At 39.9% G+C, this 16,592-nt stretch overlaps 1 protein-coding gene across 6 annotated transcripts in view; it reads left to right on the top strand.

Moving 5' to 3' along the window:
- GIT2 (GIT ArfGAP 2) overlaps positions 1 to 16,592 on the top strand; it is a 50,869-nt gene that overhangs the window by 21,339 nt on the left and 12,938 nt on the right. For 4 of the 6 annotated variants that reach the window (XM_084649357.1, XM_084649354.1, XM_084649353.1 and 1 more), the window contains exons 10-18: positions 1,279 to 1,351; positions 1,691 to 1,788; positions 2,508 to 2,619; positions 3,759 to 3,901; positions 5,331 to 5,480; positions 9,303 to 9,551; positions 11,285 to 11,374; positions 15,998 to 16,080; positions 16,214 to 16,402. In XM_084649357.1, the coding sequence (XP_084505483.1) occupies positions 1,279 to 1,351; positions 1,691 to 1,788; positions 2,508 to 2,619; positions 3,759 to 3,901; positions 5,331 to 5,480; positions 9,303 to 9,551; positions 11,285 to 11,374; positions 15,998 to 16,080; positions 16,214 to 16,402 (1,187 nt within the window). The remainder of the gene's footprint in view (positions 1 to 1,278; positions 1,352 to 1,690; positions 1,789 to 2,507; positions 2,620 to 3,758; positions 3,902 to 5,330; positions 5,481 to 9,302; positions 9,552 to 11,284; positions 11,375 to 15,997; positions 16,081 to 16,213; positions 16,403 to 16,592) is intronic. The other 2 variants (XM_084649355.1, XM_084649358.1) reach the window with 2 other exon arrangements.

Here is a 16,592-nt window from a genome sequence, read left to right as displayed (position 1 = left end):
AAACTGGGCAATAAGTCTGGAGAATAAAATGCAGTATAAGAAAAAAAATTTCAGCCAAACACAGACCCTCCAAAATTGAACCCTATCTCCACTTTTAAACCCACTCCGTTAGCAGGCATTACAACCCTACAAGTAAATGTAGATGTACTCTTGATGACTCATTGTAGCTGTTGTTAACTCCACCCTGGACATAAGGTTGGGAGTAACACTTTGGCTAGAGAAGGTCTTGGGCCAAACAGTCCTGGGAGGAGGCCTAGGAGCAGCCATGCCTTGGAAAGTAGGGTGATTTGGGCTGGGATTTCTTAGTTTCTTTGTAAATGAAGTCAGATCCCAGGAAAGGTGTTAAGTTTACACTGCTTCTTTGTCTTGTATTGGGGGAAGGAAGTAGGGCTGCATTCACTCATGCATTTTTACAGTTTTTAATTAGCAATTTATATTACTGGCCACTGTGAAGTCCCACGATCCCTCTATCTGAATTAAAAATACTAGAATAACCCTGACACCTGGGTTTACACAATCTCAGATCCCTTATCGGGTCTCTCCTTCCTAACATAAGCATCTCTCTTGAACTGTTCACATTAGGAATAAATTCTGGAACAAGTAATCACTACTTAAGCCTGCTCTGCTCACTTAATCATAGAAATACCTCCCTCTCTCCTCCCCCAATATGTTTATTATTGGAAGGGCTGAACTCTCATGAGATCAGGAAAAAAAGTCAGTTTTCCTTTATCTGTACTGACTGGTTGTAGAACAGGGCTGATCTGTCTAGAGCAGGAGTTCTCAAACTTCATTGCACCGCGATCCCCTTCTGACAGCAAAAATTACTATATGACCCCAGGAGGGGTGACTGAAGCCTGAGCCCTGCCAGGGATAGAAAGGGCAGCAAAGCCAAAGGGTTTCAGCCCCAGTGGGGGCACCTGTAACCTGAGCTCCGCCACCCAGGGCTGAAGCCCTCGGGCTTCGGCTTCAGCGCCAGGCGGTGGGGGTCCAGCCCCGGGCCCCAGCAAGTCTAATGCCAGCCCTGGCAACCCCATTAAAATGGAGTTGTGACCCACTTTGGGGTCCCAATCTATAATATGAGAAGCACTAGTCTAGATCAAGCACCCAGCAGGCTCTGAAGCTACTTTAGAGATTGAACAGCTTCACTCTGGCAGTCAGTCAGCTTGCTTCCTGGACTGCAAAAGTACAGGCATGCACATGTGCTTTCTGCAGCATAAGAGATTTTGGGGGGTTGATTTATTGTTACCTAATCCTTAATCACTTCACTGTTGTTTTTAGCTAAGTAACCACTTATTTGAAGAACTTGCCATGGACGTATATGATGAAGTTGACAGGCGGGAAACGGATGCAGGTGAATAAGGCTTTCTGGAATCTATATGTAGTTAAAACTTGAAATACTGTTACACTCAAGGTGCTAGTGCAAGGAAATGCTATGGGTGAAGTAACTTCTGTGTTTAGGAGTTGATTGGTACTTAGTTTCTACTACATGTAATGAGTGTTCAGTTTTATATTGGGGTATAAAACATGTTTTCCTCATTATTTTACTGAGTGGAGAACTCTCAGAAAAAGCAGTTCCTTTGACTCTAATTACCCTTAGTGTTGAACCTGTGATCTCCTGACCTAGTTCAATGAGTAGATGTTTCATGGGGTGAAGCTACTCTGACACTGGCTCTGTTTTCTCTATAAACAGTTTGGCTTGCTACTCAGAATCACAGTACACTGGTGACTGAGACAACGCTTGTCCCTTTTCTTCCTGTAAATCCTGAGTATTCTTCAACACGGAATCAGGTAAGTTATCTTGTTTGCAAGTGTTAAAAAAGCATGTTATTAACGTAGTTCAGGTGATTACATTAATAAACTGGGGGGAAAGGGACACTCCACTTAAGAGTTTACAATAGTTTCACATTACATCTGCCCTGAGTTTTTTGTTTTAGTTACATTTCCCTAAGTTTTTTTTTTTAACATATTCCTCTCACTTATTTGAATCTTTCACAAAGCAGGGGAAACTGACTAATCAATTTACCATACAGGGAAAATGATGAAACTGAATGAAACAAAGTAGGGAAAAATAGAGGCACTGTTTCCCTAATCTTTCTGTTACAGTAATCTTGTGTGTTACTTGTAGCGTGCATGTGTGAAGTAAAATAAATACATACAGAAGTGTGATTAAGCAGATGGGGACCCTTCAGGGTTTGTTGTTGTTTTTTTTTTTTTTTTTGCAACCAGTGTATGTTAAGATAAGGTACTATATTAATGTTTAATACAAAAAGTTAACTATTGTAAACACACTAATATTGCTTCTAGGTAGTCACCTTTGTATGCAGTTTTTATTAAAACAAATGTTTGTGTGACTTTTTTAAAACCCTGAGAATGGGCTTATAATATAAATACAAACAGCTTTAATTATGGTGCACAAATGCTGTTACTACGTATGTGTTTTGCCAAGAAATTGCTATGTCCATAAATGGTACCGTATGTGACTTTTTGCATCTTGTTCTATGTTTTAGGGAAGACAGAAACTAGCTCGGTTTAATGCCCATGAATTTGCTACACTAGTTATAGACATTCTAAGTGATGCCAAGCGAAGACAACAAGGGAATCCTGTCACTGGCTCTAAAGGTGAATATGTTTTTGGCTAATTGTCTAATCTTCTGTACTTGAATTAGTATACCTGTAATTTCAGTGATACCACAGCATTATCCAGAAGTACCTCATATGACTTGGTCATTTTTTGAAATGAGTAAACAGATTAAAGTCATTGCTATAAAACGATGGGTGTATGATTTGATGGATGTAAAGAGACCAGTAGTGTTTGCTGATGACAGCACATTTGAGCTCAAGAGTAATGCTTAATTATAGAAGACTTGAATATTAAGGGTGATATTTCTAACAAAATGGACTTGAGACATGTACACAACCCAGAAGTGTCCTTTCTGATGGAATAGAACAGCATTCTGTGGAATTCTCTAGGTGGCTTCCTTCGTCTTTGGAGACCAGAAGTTCTATAACTATATCCCCAACATTCATTTGACTGGTAATCAGGAAAATGCCAGTGTTACAGGGTTATGGCTGCTTGTCTAAATCTGGGACTCTGCTGTACTTGAACATGCCTTAGAACTTGCTGAGTGTTAGGTTGCCTGCAAATGCTCACTTTCTGTGCTGTTTGAGCATATCTGAAGTTTGCTGATCTCAAGGAGTACAACCATTTAAAACCGCAATCAAAAAGTAACACACAACTGTTGTTCCAACACTGGAGATATGAAGTAAACGTTTAAACACAAAAATATTCTCTCTAAAGAGATGCCAAAAGATCGTATTTTATTATACAGTTTCCCTGAATTACCCAACTGATTGTATATGTATATGGCGATGAATACGTGTTGGCAATCTCATTCTATTTTGTACCTTATTTTCTTCACTGTGTGAAGTGTTTAAGTTAGCTCGTAAACCTTAATTCTCCTTAGTTAGTTGAAGTTGCCTCAATACTTCAAGGAGGTGAAAGGAATAAAATTGAAGACTGCAGAATCAATCTTTCACTGCTACTGTAGATTTGGCTTTTCTAGGCAATGATAATCCAGTCACACTAGATGGCGCTAACTTAATATTTTTCTTTTTCTGTTTAGAAACAAGATTTTTTTTGTCCTAACATTTCTCCTCATGTTTTCTTTTAGTCTGCTTGAAGTTCTCTTCTGATATTATTAAACAACATAAACCAATTCTGCATACAAATCCTAAATTTAACTCATTTTTGTTTATAGAAAATGTGGAACTGATATTGAAAGCTATTAACAGCCAGCATAGTAGTGAGAGTCAGGATAACGACCAGCCCGATTATGACAGTGTTGCATCAGATGAAGATACAGATCTGGAAGCAAATGCAGCAAAAGCAAATAGACAGAAGGTAGGTTTAGTAATGATGTAGGCTATTAAACCCATTCTTGCAAATACTTACGTACGTGCTTACGTTGAAATCAATTGGGGAAAACTCATGTGAGTGAAGTTAAACACATGTATAAGTGTTCATGGGATTAGGGACTCAGTGATTATTTCAACTCAATTTCACAGTCGCTTCCCACATTCTATAAAATCTCTATGCAGGATCAGAAATATGACTTAAAACATTTGTAAGTGAAGCATTAATAAAACAGTTCTAAAAATGAGTCCCTTCCAGAATTTATTTTATCTGGAGACAAACTAGGAACCCAGTAGCACTACAGCAGTTAGTATATTAGGTCACTTGGCTTCTTTCATCAGAATATCTCAAAATATTTTACATTAAATTGCACCTACATATCAATGAGATAGCAAGTACAGATGGATAAACTAATGCAGAGACATTAAATAATTCCTGAAAATAATGCAATAAGACAGAGAACGGGGAATAGAACGTAAGAATCTTGGCTTCCTCACCTGCTTTAACCCATAAACTAATGTGACTAATAAGAGCCAGAATATCAAATACTAGTCCATGCATACTTATCAAAATCTGTATTAAACACCATCCTTTTCTTGTTTGAAATCCCAAGGCTAATATTACTTCATGTAAATGAGCTAAGAATTAATTGAGACCAGGTTTCTTCTGAGATGGTCCATAGCTTTAGTTGTATAAAGTGTGCTGTTAGGTGGTGGTGGTGGTTGTTCCTTTCCTTGGTGACTCATGTGAAGTCAGTTTTGGAAATCTGTTAAAATCAGTGCAGTTTTGCTTGTTTACAGTAGATCGGGGTGGGCAAACTCTTTGGCCCGAGGGCCACATCGGGGTACAAAACTGTATGGAGGGCCGGTAGGGAAGGCTGTGCCCACCAAACAGCCTGGCCTCTGCCCCCTATTCCCCCACCCCACTCCGGATCCCACCCCCTATCCAACGTCCCCTGTCCCCTGACTGCCCCAACCTATCCACACTCCCACCCCCGACAGGCTCCCCGGGACACTCACACCCTATCCAAACACCACTCCTCCCCTCCCCCCCCCACCCCGTTCCCCGGCCCCAGAACCTCCGCCCCATCCAACTGTCCCCTGACTGCCCCCCGGGACTCCCCACCCCACCCCAACCGCTCCCTGTCCCCTGACTGCCCCCCAGGACCCCCTACGCAACCGTGGTATCGCTGCGCGCCGCCGCCACCCCCTTACTATGCTGCTCGGAGCGGAAGGAGCTTGCAGCCCTGCTGCCCAGCAGTGGCATGGCTGCGGGGGAGGGGCCAGGGGCTAGCCTCCTGGGCCAGGAGCTCAGGGGCTGGGTAGGATGGTCCCGCTGGCCATTGTTTGCCCACCTCTGCAGTATATTGTCTGTCTTAGAGGTGTGGTAAGTATTTTATCTAATCTTTTATTTAAAGAGCCTGGATTCAGACTTGTCCAATGGACCAGTGACAGCACAAGAATATATGCAAGTTAAGAATGCTTTGGTGGCTTCTGAGGTAAAGATACAGCAGTTATTGAAGGTGAACATCAACCTGAGTGATGAACTGAGAACCATGCAGAAAAAGGTAACAAATATAGTAACATAAGCAAAATTAAAATCCTGTAGCTAATTGGGTTAATTTTTATATAAATATAAAATAAGGGACCATGTGTGAAGACCAGTCAAAATATTTTGACAAATTAGAACTATTTTGGAATTGATGTAACAAAAATGAATGTATCCATGCAGAGCAAACTCTTTAATGTTTCACCTTTCATGGAAGGTGTTATTGGGAACTGTTTAGTTCAACCTAATTGATTGTTTTCCTTATTTCCAAAGCATTGTTTTAAAAAAAACTCATTCCATTGTCTTGTTTCAAAATGAGCAATTGTTTGAGGCTTTGGAAACAGCTGATAGCAGATGGGCATAAAGTGCACCTTCTGCTTTCTGTTAGGTCCGTTATTTAATCCAATAATAAGGTCTAATGCTTATACACATTTTAAAAGTCTCTGTTGCAGGCAAGACCAGTTTAGCATATGTTAAAAGTATACATATGACAAGTTAAAGCCAGGCTACCAGACCTTCAAATCCTATTGTAGACAAGGTCACTGTGTCCCAACAGGCCAGTAACAAATATAGTACATCACATGCTTGCGTATTAGTTGTCTTCATACAACTAGCTATAATGTTGGTATACATGTATGCTAAGATATCTGCTAGGTTTTAAGAAAACATAGGCCGCTTTATGGGATGATCACCACCAAACAATATGACTGGAAGCTAAGGTGCAAAAGTTCATTGCAGGTAAAGAAAATAGAATTGCTGAAACTGAAAATGGAAAAGACCCACTAGATCTCTTGGTGCATAAACTTCCTTTATCTGCAGGAGATCAGGTATTGATACTAGAAAGTCACTAAGATTCTAGAATTTAACTAGTCAGCCAACATTCAAATAGGTGAGGTAAGATCTAGTGCCCAAAGCATACAGGATTAGTTGTATACTTTTTCAATGGGTCAACGTACATGTGGATTCCTTATCAAAACCTATAACTAATTGCTTATTCTCAGTATTACCTTTTTCTGTTTTTGTTTTTTTTGGTGATCTGCACTGCCTGTTCCTTATTCTGGCTGTCTGCCATGCTGTCCTGTCTACTTTGTTGGGAAGAGATTCCATTAATTGACATAAAACCAGTCCCCCTTTGAAGTTGTGCAGCTGTGGAATGGCACATAATTGTAACTGCAGTATTCTATAATTAGAGAAAACCAGCCCAGAGCTGCTGTCAAGCTACAGTACTGGAGATGTCAGCTTTCCTAAGGTAGCTCAAGAGTTATGTCAACGAGGACTAGGAAGATTGTACTACCTGTTTTCTCTAGTGTCCTGGCACGATGCCACTCTACAGTGCTGCTGCTTTCAAGAGCCTGGAATGTTTGTCGGCCTCTGAGCTATTAGGATTTAATACCAGTCTAATTCATGATTTGAGAATATCTTCTTCTTTATCCCTAACCTGATAAACTGAGCAGTTGGACATGGTTTCAAGTGTTACTGTCCAAGTTGCTCTCTCTCTCAAAGCAGATAACAGCAGATGCAAAACACATCTGAGCACACAAAGAGGGCAGTTGTATGTACAGTTACCTGTTTTTGCCTTTTAAGATCTCTGTTGGAACCCAAAATTTATAGAGGAACCTAAGACATCTTATGGGACTTCTTTGCTACTTTTGCAGGTATCTTGATTAAGCAGTTGTCTGCATCATTTGAATTAATTTTTGGTTTAGAGATAAATTTATGCTTTAAGGAACCTAATCTTAGAAAAAGCTTTTGCTGTCCGAGTGGGGTAGCCATTGTACACTAGGATTTTAGTACACTGATACAGCATAATGGGAGGAGACAGGGCCAGATTTTCCTGCGCAGCAGATGCGGGGCATAGGGTACATCAGAGAGCCAGTCATAGCTCCCTCATGCTGAGGATCAGTTTGCACTGGCCCCAGATCCAGTGATGTTTAGAACAGCTATGGGGCTGCTCTGATTTGTCATTGGCTTAGTGACTTACACCAACAACGGCTAGGCATAACAAAGCTCATAAGAACGGCCATACTGGGTCAGACCAAAGGTCCATCTAGCCAAGTGTCCTGTCTTCCAACAGTGGCCAGTGCCAGGTGCCCCAGAGGGAATGAACAGAACAGGTAATCAAATGTGATCCATCCCCTGTCACCCATTCCCAGTGTCTGGCCAACAGAGGCTAGGGACACCATCCCTGACATGATTCTTCCACCTTACCCTCTGCTCTGAGGGGAAGGGGGATAGATGGCATAGTACCTAGCTACAGTAGCTGTAGGCCAATAAGAAGTTGCTGTCTGCCAAGGGAGTCTTCTGCTGGCCAGTTGTGGTCAGAATCTAAATACTTTGCAGCACCTGAGAAGAGCAAAGGAGCCAGATCTCATTTGAGCATATGGCCCTTGGTCTCTTAATTGGCATAGGTTTATTTGATTTTTTAGGCATAGGTTAAATTTCAATATTGAAGATTAAAAATTGTCTGTCTCATATAGTTGTCTAGTAGCATGATATGTATCTGATTTCTCACACTTCAGTTATTTGAAAAAGATAGCACTTCAATAGAGGCTCTGCCTCCTCTTTAATTATGTCACTTATGGATGGGTTCCCCCTAAATCGAGTAAAAGGGTGATCTTACAAAAAAAGATGACTTTCTGACACATGGGCACTTGTTTGTGAACTTAAACCTTGACCGTGATGAAGAATTTCGACAGTGGTGGTGAATTGATCTGATATGACAATAGATGAACAACAGCAGACAGCTGAAATTAGACCACACCCGGTTTATAAAATAGGTGGTGGAAAATAAAGGGAAAAGGTCCATGCTGCACAATCTCCTGCTTGATTGTATTAAAATGTCAAACTTTTAAGGAGTAACATTGCTCTTTACTGATCCTTAAATCTTAACACACAATACACGGTATGACAGACTGCACCGAGCAGGGAAAGGTAATATTCAAAATGCTTTAGGATGCTAGTTGGAATCTTCACTTACGGGTTCTGGACGGCGTCAGGCCGACTACAATTTTACATCACAGACTGATTTTCTTAAAGGTTCACATGATGCAAAACAAAATACAATATTCAGTATTTACTTGCGATTCCTAATGAACGGCCATCAGCTGTCTGAAACCGTATGCTCCATATATTGTTTGAGAAGAGGTACATAATATTTAAATATTTGCAGTTTTCTTCATGATGTGTTAATATAGCAAACTTATTCTGAGAGATTTTCTTCTACAACAGAATTTAAATTGTTGCACGTTTTCCCCACCCACAGATTTTAATAATCCCATTGGCATTTTAGAAAGCAGTAGCTGATATCCTGTTTGCGTAATCTTAACTTCACTGTCTTCTTGCTTTGCAAAGCAAGCTCTGGTTTTCTTTGTGCTGTATCTGTGCTATAATTTTAGCAGTTGCATATTCAGAGGCTTTATTTAAGTCATTTTTAAGTTACTGTAGTAACTGTTTGCTGAACTAGAGTGCTTTGCTTGAAAAGAATTTATTTTTCTGTTGTTCAAACAGCCTTCGTGGTAATGAAAAATTTATGTAAAAGTACATCTAACCTGGAAATGGATCTTACGCTTTTAACTGCAACAGCCAAATGTAAGATCCAATTTGACTTGCATCCCAACTAAAATAATAGTAAGTTGAAACTGACACTTATAAATCTACCACACCTGCAGTAAAATATTTTTTGTCTGAGCAAATGAAGTAGATTTTAAGAGAAAATTCCATTTAATAATAATAAATCCAGCAACAGCTGGTTGGATTTTTTTTTAAGGTGACAAGCTGTATTTGTGTACTCAGTTTGCTTGCTGTAGAAAAACAAAGTCCCACTGCTAAACATTTCTTTCAGCTTCAAACACTACAGAGTGAAAATACGAACCTCAGAAGACAGGCCACAACCAATATATATCAGGTCCAAACTGGTTCTGAATACGCAGACCCCAACAATCATTCTTCTTTAAAGCGGCGACCATCTACACGAGGTAGCAGACCTATGTCTATGTATGAGACTGGATCGGGTCAGAAACCCTACCTCCCAATGGGAGAAGTCACATATCCAGAAGAGAGCATAACAAGACTGCAGCCTTTCCCTCCACATGTAAGTAAAACTGCTAATGCTTCTGCTCTTCTTTGTATGTTCAGCTTTTTCTATTGCAACTCTTCTTGTTTACTTGATTATTTACCAAAATCTCTAGACTGCCTGCTTCCTGGTAAAGTAAAACAGTAAGAATTATCACTGTTTGCTGTATTAACATGTCTGCAGGAGCTCAATGGTTTGAAGAATAAAAGGTGTAACAATTCTCAGATATGTAAATTGAAGCTTTTGGCTTCTGCTCAGCTATTTCCTTAGCCACAATATATTTGCCAGTATATCCATGCATGAGTTTTTCAAAAGTAGGAGAGAAAAACCCAGTATTCAACAAGATAGGTGTAGTTTGTGGATCTCTGATCTTGGGGCATACAGGTATGTGCTTATACATGGAACTTGCAAGCCTTTTAAAAACAGTAGGATTGAACTTTGCTGAAGATTGCTCATGAGTAGAAATGCTACATCGAAGCACTGAAGAGAGTTTACTTTCATGGATCTCTCTGCAATACTACCTTTCATTATAGTCTCTTATTTTGTTTGGTTTTTTAACTCTCTAGTGTTCACAGCCTAGTTTTTCAGGTGGCCAAGTCCATCCTGATTAGTATTTTCCTAAATTATTAAAGTTCCAATAGTGTGGTCAGCATGGACGCTGATTCTTCCCTAAGGAGTTTGCATTCTAGACTGACAACAAAAAATACACCAACATTTGAGTTCATTCTTCATCATATCTTTTTTTAAATTGCCAGAGGCAGGGGGAAATGTGTGGCAGTATTTTTCTTTTTTTTTTTGCTGACATGAATCAGGATTTTAAGGGTTATCAATATGTTGTCTCTGGGACAGCACTATCTTGTATTCTCCTCTCAATTGCATACATTAAATGCATTTGAAAGAGACTGCTTAATTGTTTGAAAGTTGAAATTTCTTTCCTGGCTTGAAAAAAGTGCCATGTGCATATAAAACAAAATGCTTGGTGCAAGCAGCAGTCATGAATGTCTAAACTATTTTACAAGAGTGCCATTTTGGCAGATGATGCTGAACCATCCGACATTAATGCTAAGAGCTTGAATGTTTTTCGGTCTGATTAACAAGTATGGGACTTCTCAAACTGCTGGAAATAATAAAGTGCTTATTAGAAATTCAGACTAGATGATAAAAGCTATATCACCGTAGATTATGTTGACTTGCTGTGAAAGATTTCAGTATAAAGGCAGTTCCTGCAGCAAGAAATGACAGAACTCTTCTGTACATAGCAATTTATTCAAAGTGTAAGAAAGCTTCATAGGTTCCTGAAACTTCTCATTTGTTAATGTCTTGTTGGTTTAGAACTAACAGTTCTGAAGCATTACTTTCTTCCTTGTGAAACTTGGTTACAGAAACATACTTTTTTCCTTTAATAAAACCTTTCTACTCAAACCTAAGTGGCATATATTAGTTAAATGAACGCCTTTGCAGAAACAGAATTTTGGTGAATGTATTTGTTCACTTTGGAATTCAACATCTTTTAATACGGATACCAGAATTAGCTTAAAGAAGTCAAATGCGTTTTGCCAGAGTTACAAGTCCAGTCTAGCTCAGTCAGTTTTCTCAGTCATTCTGACCATGTCTTCTCTTTGACTATCCAATTTTTAAAATGTACATATGTTTAAAAGTTATTTTCAGAGTATTTGTGGGTTCTTTATTTTGTTTTCCCGAGTGTTTTTCTCTCCCCTTCCCCCCCCCCCTTTTTTTTTTTTTTTTTTTAGATCGGGAGGAGTGCGTTTGTGACCTCCTCTTCATCTCTGCCTTCCTTCCCCTCCACGCTTTCCTGGTCAAGGGATGAAAGCACACGAAGGGTTAAGTACCTTCTGAATTGGTCTGTTACCTGGAGGAGGTGGCCATCTCCCTCGAAGCCTTGTGCCTCTGTCCTTTCCCCTCTATCTGCTAACTGGCCTTCATCCCTGCATGAAGCAGCACTTCATCACTTTCACTTTCTTTTGGCACTTACTATGGACACGCCTTGCTTCACTCTTGTCTAACTTCACACCAACTAAAATACCTGTAGGATTTAACACCATGCTCCAGATCACTTATCCCACAATATGCTGTTGAAAATGAGCTGGTTGCTGAAGAAAAGTAATTTAGCAAGCACTTACTGGCTCATGAAATATCAGTATGTACTTTTTCTGCTGACTAAAATGCATTGCATGGGACACAGGTATGCTCAAAGGGTTAGTAAAAGCTATGGAGCCCATTATCTCTAGGGGTCACCACTTTGCATCCAGTCCAGGGTGGTACTGATGGGCAGAGATGTTACTTTTTGACAGCTGTTCGGTAGACTGTTTGAAATGAGTGAGCTCTTTGTCCAGTTATATCAGACAAGCATCCATATCACCCACCACTTCATTTAACATTGCTTAGCCCTTTTACTGATGGTACTGAAAGAAGTGAAGGCTCGAATGGGCCTGGAGACTGAACTCATTCCTAGCAATGCTCCTTTTAGTTCAGGGTTCAAAGAACCTTCATGGCACCATGTAGAGGAAGCTTACATTGCTGCTGTCTGAGAATCAGCAAACGTTGGTTGCTAGGTCCTTACAAAAGCACAACACTGACTTCAAAAAAAAAAAAAAAAAAAAAAAGCCATTGCATTATGGGATTTTTAACTGCTCTATAAAAGTCTATGGTATCCCAAAGATACTTCTATTTGCATTGTTTCTGACTCATAGATGAATAGTTTTAGTTCCGAACTACAGAACTGCAGGGTTCACTGAGGCATTATGGTCTAGATAATAGTCCTGCCAGGAGTGCAGGAGACTGGAGTAGATGACCTCTCGAGGTCCCTTCCAGCCCTGTGATTCTGTGATTATATACCTTTTTATGAAAACATTGAAATGTGAAACAGATAAGTATGCGGTTCTCAAACTATGGGTTGGAATCCCAAATTGGGTCGCAACCCCATTTTAATGGGGTCACCAGGGCTGGCTTAGACTTGCTGGGGCCCAGGGCCAAAACCCAAGCCCGAGGGTTTCAGCCCTGGGCAGCGGGGTTAAGGTTACCAATCCCAGTCTGAGGTTGAAGCCCTTGGGCTTCGGCTTTGGCCCCCCAGCCTGGGGCAGTGAGGCTTTGGCTTTACCTCCCCACCTGGGATGGTGGGGCTTGGGCGGGTTCCAGTCCCCCTCTCCTGGGGTCCTGCAGTAATTTTTGTTGTCAGAAGGAGATTGCGGTGCAGTGAAGTTTGAGAACCCCTGCTATATTCTCATCCTTGTTATATACTTTTCCACTGCAGTCTTAAATCCAACCCAATATGAGGACCGTTAATAGAAGCACAGAATGAAGTGTCCGCACTACAAAATTGCAAGGTTAGGGATGGCTGGCTAATTGAACAATCTGATACAGTAGACTGGTCATGCCTGATTTCTTTTTTATACACTTTACATTTTGTGTGGGATCTTAGAAATATTTCTATGTATCCAAAAAATTGCAGAATAATGCCATCTGAACCAGCCCCAACTACAAGGTAACCATTGTAAAAGAACTGTGCTTTTAACAAATAGATTCTTGCTATACATGTTTATTCAGCATATTTCAGAATAAGTTATTTTAAAACAGATATCTTTTACACACTCTTTGAGCAAGAAACGTTTGCATAAGTGTATGATAGCTGAATCACCCTTGGGTCATCATAGTGAGTGATTTGCATTTCTCATCTGCAGCTTGGATCCGCAGTTATTAAGTGTCTTTAATAGATGTAACTATCATCGCTATATACTCCTTAATACATTTGTATTCTTCCTATACTTTTATGTTGTTTTATACAAATATATTTATGGGTAGTTTTGACAGAACCCATTTTGTAGTATTGTGTGTTATTGATTTAAGCTCTACTTTTCATTATTAAAGCAGGACTTTCACAGGAGCAAACTAAAGGAGAAAAGCATTCATAGATGACTTTTTAAACCAAGCCTATTTTTGCAGATATCTTGCTTTACAAAAGACCTTCTCTCCCTTTTTAGCTCAATTGTTCCATGTGTCTGATGCCGCAGTGAAATCACAACCCTGTAGCTGACACTGTATCAGTCTGGTTCTTTGGCAGCTATGTAGTGTCTCAAGTCAAGCTTTTATTTAACAGTTGAATTATGAGGAATAGAGCTTTGTATATCAACGTTTTGAGGGTTCATTTGCCTTTCAGATGCTTATTTTTTAGCCAGATATTTGTTTTCTTCAGCATGAAAGTCCCTGTTTAAAACCTCAGAAGATAAGTTAATTCTGACTACAAGTGATATGGCGACTTCTGCCCAATCTGAAAAATACTTGATTTACATGGAATAGTAGCAGATGACAAATCGTTAAGTGACTGTTTTCTTTCACAGTAAACTGTGAATTGCCAATTTGGGTACAGTTGATTTATCACTGGAACTAAAAACTTTCTCAGATTTGTTGTGTGGGGAGTTAATCCTACTTTACACATATCTAATTCCAGTAGTAAGGCTAAGTCCTGGTTTTTTAACTGGCTGTTTTTGTTTGTGACCAGAGTATTCAGCTTTGCCATTTAGCAAACAGTTTCTATCTGTGTACCATCTGATAAATAAATAAATGCCATACAAATGCTATTATATACAGCTTTATATTGTCAGAGTATGCCTAGTATTGTTTTCAGATTCTATCTTCTCTTGTTCCCTTACTAGATGTAATCAAAAGAACACCACAATTTAGGTTTCTTTCTATGCAAGGTAGCTGTAAATTGGATAGTTTGAGTTGTTCAGAGCAGGGACTGTCCTTCAGTGATTGGAAAGCACCTGGCACATGGAGGTACCTCTCTAAATAAGAATAATAGAAAGGGTTGTCCATCAGGCTTAGCCTAATTTATGCCTGTTATAATGGACAGTGCATGTTAAGTATGCTGATTTGAGCCTTCCTTTAATATCCATTTCTGGAGATTTCCTTGATCTTCACTCTGTTTTTCTAATAAAGATCAGTGGGAGGTTAATGTGACTGCGAATGAGGAAATCCCATAGCATTGTTGGGATTGGATTTTACTTCAGTGCCAGGATCTGCACTGTGCAGTAAAAGACCAAACTTCAGAGTGACATTAATGTAGCATGTTTATAAGTGGGAAGGGTATAATTGTCTGTCTGTCTTCTAGAAAAATGTGTACTAATGTAGAATGCCCTGGTCTGGGCACCACTGAGGGGAGTTGTAGTTGGTAAGTTGCTGCATCTTTGCTGTTCTTTGGTGTCAGGCCCAGAAGACAAGAATAAGTAGTAATCCAGGGCTGCTGTTTGAGGAAGGAGGGAGAGAGCTCCAGAGTATACTTTCCTTTCTTGCTTTTGCGTTATGTTTTTCAGTCCCATGGAATTATTCCCAAGTTGCAAACTTCCCATGGATATGAATTCCTGGGATTGGTGTGGTAGTGAGGTATTCAGAACAAAAATCATTGGGATGTATATTCCCTGGGTATAAATTATACCAGGAGCTCACAGAAGTGGTAGAATAACTTGTTACCTGAAAGATTACATGGAATCTAATGAAAGAAACTTCCTGAGTTTAGAGGACCATATGGTGGCATCTCAAGGGATACAAATCCCAAGTCATAAGAATACAAGTAAACTCAGTTATTATGGTCCCTCTGCTCAGGAAAAAGTGTGCTAAGTGCCTCATATTGAGGAAGGTTAGAGGCAATTCAATAATAGGTGATGTCCCCCTCTTGCCCATAAAGTGGTCATATGTTGCATTGGAAGACGTAAGACTTGTGGTTGTCTGGGAGTTGAGCTAATTCCATTTTCCAACTCGAGGCTTCTGCAAAAGCACATTTGCTCAGTCATTTGAAACTGGGTGGTTGTCAGACTCCAGAAGTGATCCCAAGATCGTTGTGTGGTGTCCCTTTTGAATATCCTGGGAACAGAGGCAAAATTTTCTTGGGGGCAGGAAGATCATCAGTGGCAAGTGGCTGAATGTTGGGTTATGATGTTAAAGAAGCAGAACCCCTGCTCTATAAAGCTGAACAGCTTGTAATGGTTGGGGAAGAACATTCCCTGATATGTTAAGGTACAAAATGTATTTTAAAAATAAAATACTTAATGTACTTCATGAAGAAACTACTTACTAAAGAAGGAATAACTAGCCAGGCAAGTAACTTTATTTCTTTTAGGTGAAAAGGAGGAATAACCTACAGTATTTAACTCCTTTCAGCATTGCTGCTGCATAAAGTGACGTAAGCATACATGGCAGCTGTCAGTGAGAGAAATTAACAAAATCTCAGCCCATAAGATCTTAACCTAAAATGTGTGAGTGAGTATAACGTAGCACAGAACAGACACTAATGGCCATGACAGGTTGAGCTTGTAAAGTAATGTAGGACCTAAATGAAGTCTTGTGCAAAGAGAAGTAACTAGTTTATACAGGGAATAGTTCCCTGGCAAAGTTCTTGACTCTTTCTTTTTTTAAGGTTCTATCCTTAAACATTTCTTTATTCTTTGTAGGCATCGAAATTAGAGAAACAGAATAGCATGCCTGAAAGTGACTATGATAACCCCACCCCCAGTTTGGAGCTGGATGAGACGGGGTATGTCTTATTACATGAATGAGCTAATGTTTGTGTCTGTATATTGTCTGAAGGAATAAAGCTCTAGTTAAGTGCTAATAGAAACTGCTCTGTAGTACAGTGACCACTTCAACATTCTTCCTTTTTTCCCCAGGCCAGGTAGGAAAGGAAGGCAGAGAAGTGTCATTTGGCAGGGGGAAGGGGCTATCCCCGAGAACTCGGATACAGATGCAACCCCAAGTTCCACTTTGCCCAGTACAGAAGATGTTATTCGAAAAACTGAACAGATCACTAAAAATATCCAGGAGCTGCTGCGAGCGGCACAAGAGAATAAGCATGACAGGTAAGAAGGGGAGTCTAAGTGCTCTGGAATTTCCAAGATTAAAAAACATAGTAAAATGCTTCCAAGCATAGGAACTTTAATTTCATGTAAATGAATCATGTATGGTCATGTGTTCCCTTGGCTGCGGGGAGCAGCAGATGTTGTTGGGGCTGTGGGCAAAAGGACATGGAACAGCTTCTCTCTATGGAAC

Source organism: Lepidochelys olivacea (assembly GCF_965140295.1).
Source record: "Lepidochelys olivacea isolate rLepOli2 genome assembly, chromosome: 15".
Classification (NCBI taxonomy): Eukaryota; Metazoa; Chordata; order Testudines; family Cheloniidae; genus Lepidochelys; species Lepidochelys olivacea.
The sequence above is the reverse complement of the archived record's forward strand: the minus strand, read 5'-3'. Positions and strand labels throughout refer to the sequence as shown.